The sequence below is a fragment of the Capsicum annuum genome, chromosome 10 (assembly GCF_002878395.1).
Source record: "Capsicum annuum cultivar UCD-10X-F1 chromosome 10, UCD10Xv1.1, whole genome shotgun sequence".
Classification (NCBI taxonomy): Eukaryota; Viridiplantae; Streptophyta; class Magnoliopsida; order Solanales; family Solanaceae; genus Capsicum; species Capsicum annuum.
The window spans coordinates 219,022,855-219,024,445 of NC_061120.1; the positions used below are offsets into that span (position 1 = coordinate 219,022,855).

Sequence of the window (1,591 nt, forward strand, 5' to 3'; positions counted from 1 at the left end):
TCAACTTGTAATTACAATTAATAATTGAAGGTTAATTTCTTTGGCTCATGTAGACTTTAATGAGAAGTACTCTTGTATTTTTATATAAGAGTCTTAGATTTGAATCCAAAGATATAAATAAAGTTTGTTTTTATCATACACAATATTTTAATTATTCAAAATAAATTTTTTGAAACGAATTTAAATTGTACTAGTGAAGACTAACTCCACATAGCACAATGTAATCTCAACTAATTTCAAATGTATAATATATGAACCATACAAAAAAAATTCTATTCTACATATAGAATTGAATATTTCTCTTGACTTTATCATATTTTTATTTCTTTATATTTTGAAACACATACCGAAACGTAAAGGAATATATATATATATATATATATATGATGCTCATAATACCAATCCCATTTCATTTCATGGGTTGAAAAAAAGGAAGTTCTTCCTCATAATTTTTTATACATAACACTTAGCATGATTACACTTCATAATTAATCCAAATTCTTGAATAATCACACCATTTTCCCCCAACAATTAAAAAAAAAAAATTCAATGACTTTATTCCTTTTAGCCTTCCTAGTAGATCTCCTCGATGACTCGAACTCACAACTTATTGAGTTCGAAGTGAGGTTACTTACCATCCGAGCAGCGCAATCATCTTTGATTTTCCATCATAATACAGAAGTCCTCGAAACAAACAAATCCATCTCCATTTTTATCAACACTTTTTATCATACGTTTACAATCCTCTAACGTACACTTATCGTCTCCAATAGTTGTAAACACGTTAAACAATTCCTCCGCCGTTATCTTTCCGTCATGATCAACGTCAAAAAAATCAAACGTACCTCGTAACTCCTCTGAACTTATATTATCTCCATCTATGTCAACCTCAATATCTACTAATCCTTCGTTAAGGAACATTAACACTTCCTCATCACTTAGTGGTTCGGTTCCAACTCTTGTCAATATCGCCTCAAGTTCTTCCCTCTTTGCTTGCCACTTGTCATGTTGTAACTCGCTTACGCTTCCTTCCTTGTTCGCTTGCCACTTGTCATGTTGTTGCAGCACGCTTACATTTCCTTCCTTGTTTGCTTGCCACTTGTCATGTTGTAGGGCGCCTTCTTCTATGTTTGATGATTGCCACTTGTCATGTTGTGACACGCTTCCTTCTCTGTTTGCTTTTGCTTGCCACTTGTCTTGCTGTTGCAGCGCGCCTTCTTCTTCTCTGTTTGATTGCCACTTGTCATGTTGTACTAACACGCTCTTTGGAGTGGCTAATAAATCGGAGGAGGACAAGGTGGAGGTGGTTGTTGTTGTTGATCCAAATGAAGTGTTTTCTGATCGAGAAATGGATCGTGTTTTTTTGGAGGACCTGAAGAATTTTTTTGGGAGGTTGGTGATGAGCTTCATGATGAAAATTGTGATTGATAATAGTTAAAGAAGGAGAAATTAAGAAGAGGGAAAGAGTAGAATGATGATGAAGGAGGGAGGAAGGAGAGGAGGTTAAATGGAAGAAGGAAGTACCAATCCATAGTCAGCTTCTAGGAAGTTTCCTAGATGATGATAGTAAGAGAAAAATACAGCTATATTT

General features: G+C 34.5%; 1 protein-coding gene across 2 annotated transcripts; it reads right to left on the reverse strand.

Annotated features, from left to right (window-relative positions):
- Positions 1-421: 421 nt before the first annotated feature.
- LOC124887671 (probable calcium-binding protein CML36) lies at positions 422-1,591 on the reverse strand. Of its 2 annotated transcripts, XM_047397439.1 has the most exons (2): positions 1,084-1,560; positions 422-1,032 (listed from the first exon to the last, which is right to left on the reverse strand). In XM_047397439.1, exons 1-2 carry the CDS (start codon positions 1,408-1,410, stop codon positions 652-654), a joined length of 708 nt encoding a protein of 235 aa, XP_047253395.1. In that variant the 5' UTR covers positions 1,411-1,560; the 3' UTR covers positions 422-651. The 2 variants fall into 2 exon arrangements, with proteins under 2 accessions (XP_047253395.1, XP_047253394.1); XM_047397438.1 differs by having other exon boundaries at positions 422-1,591.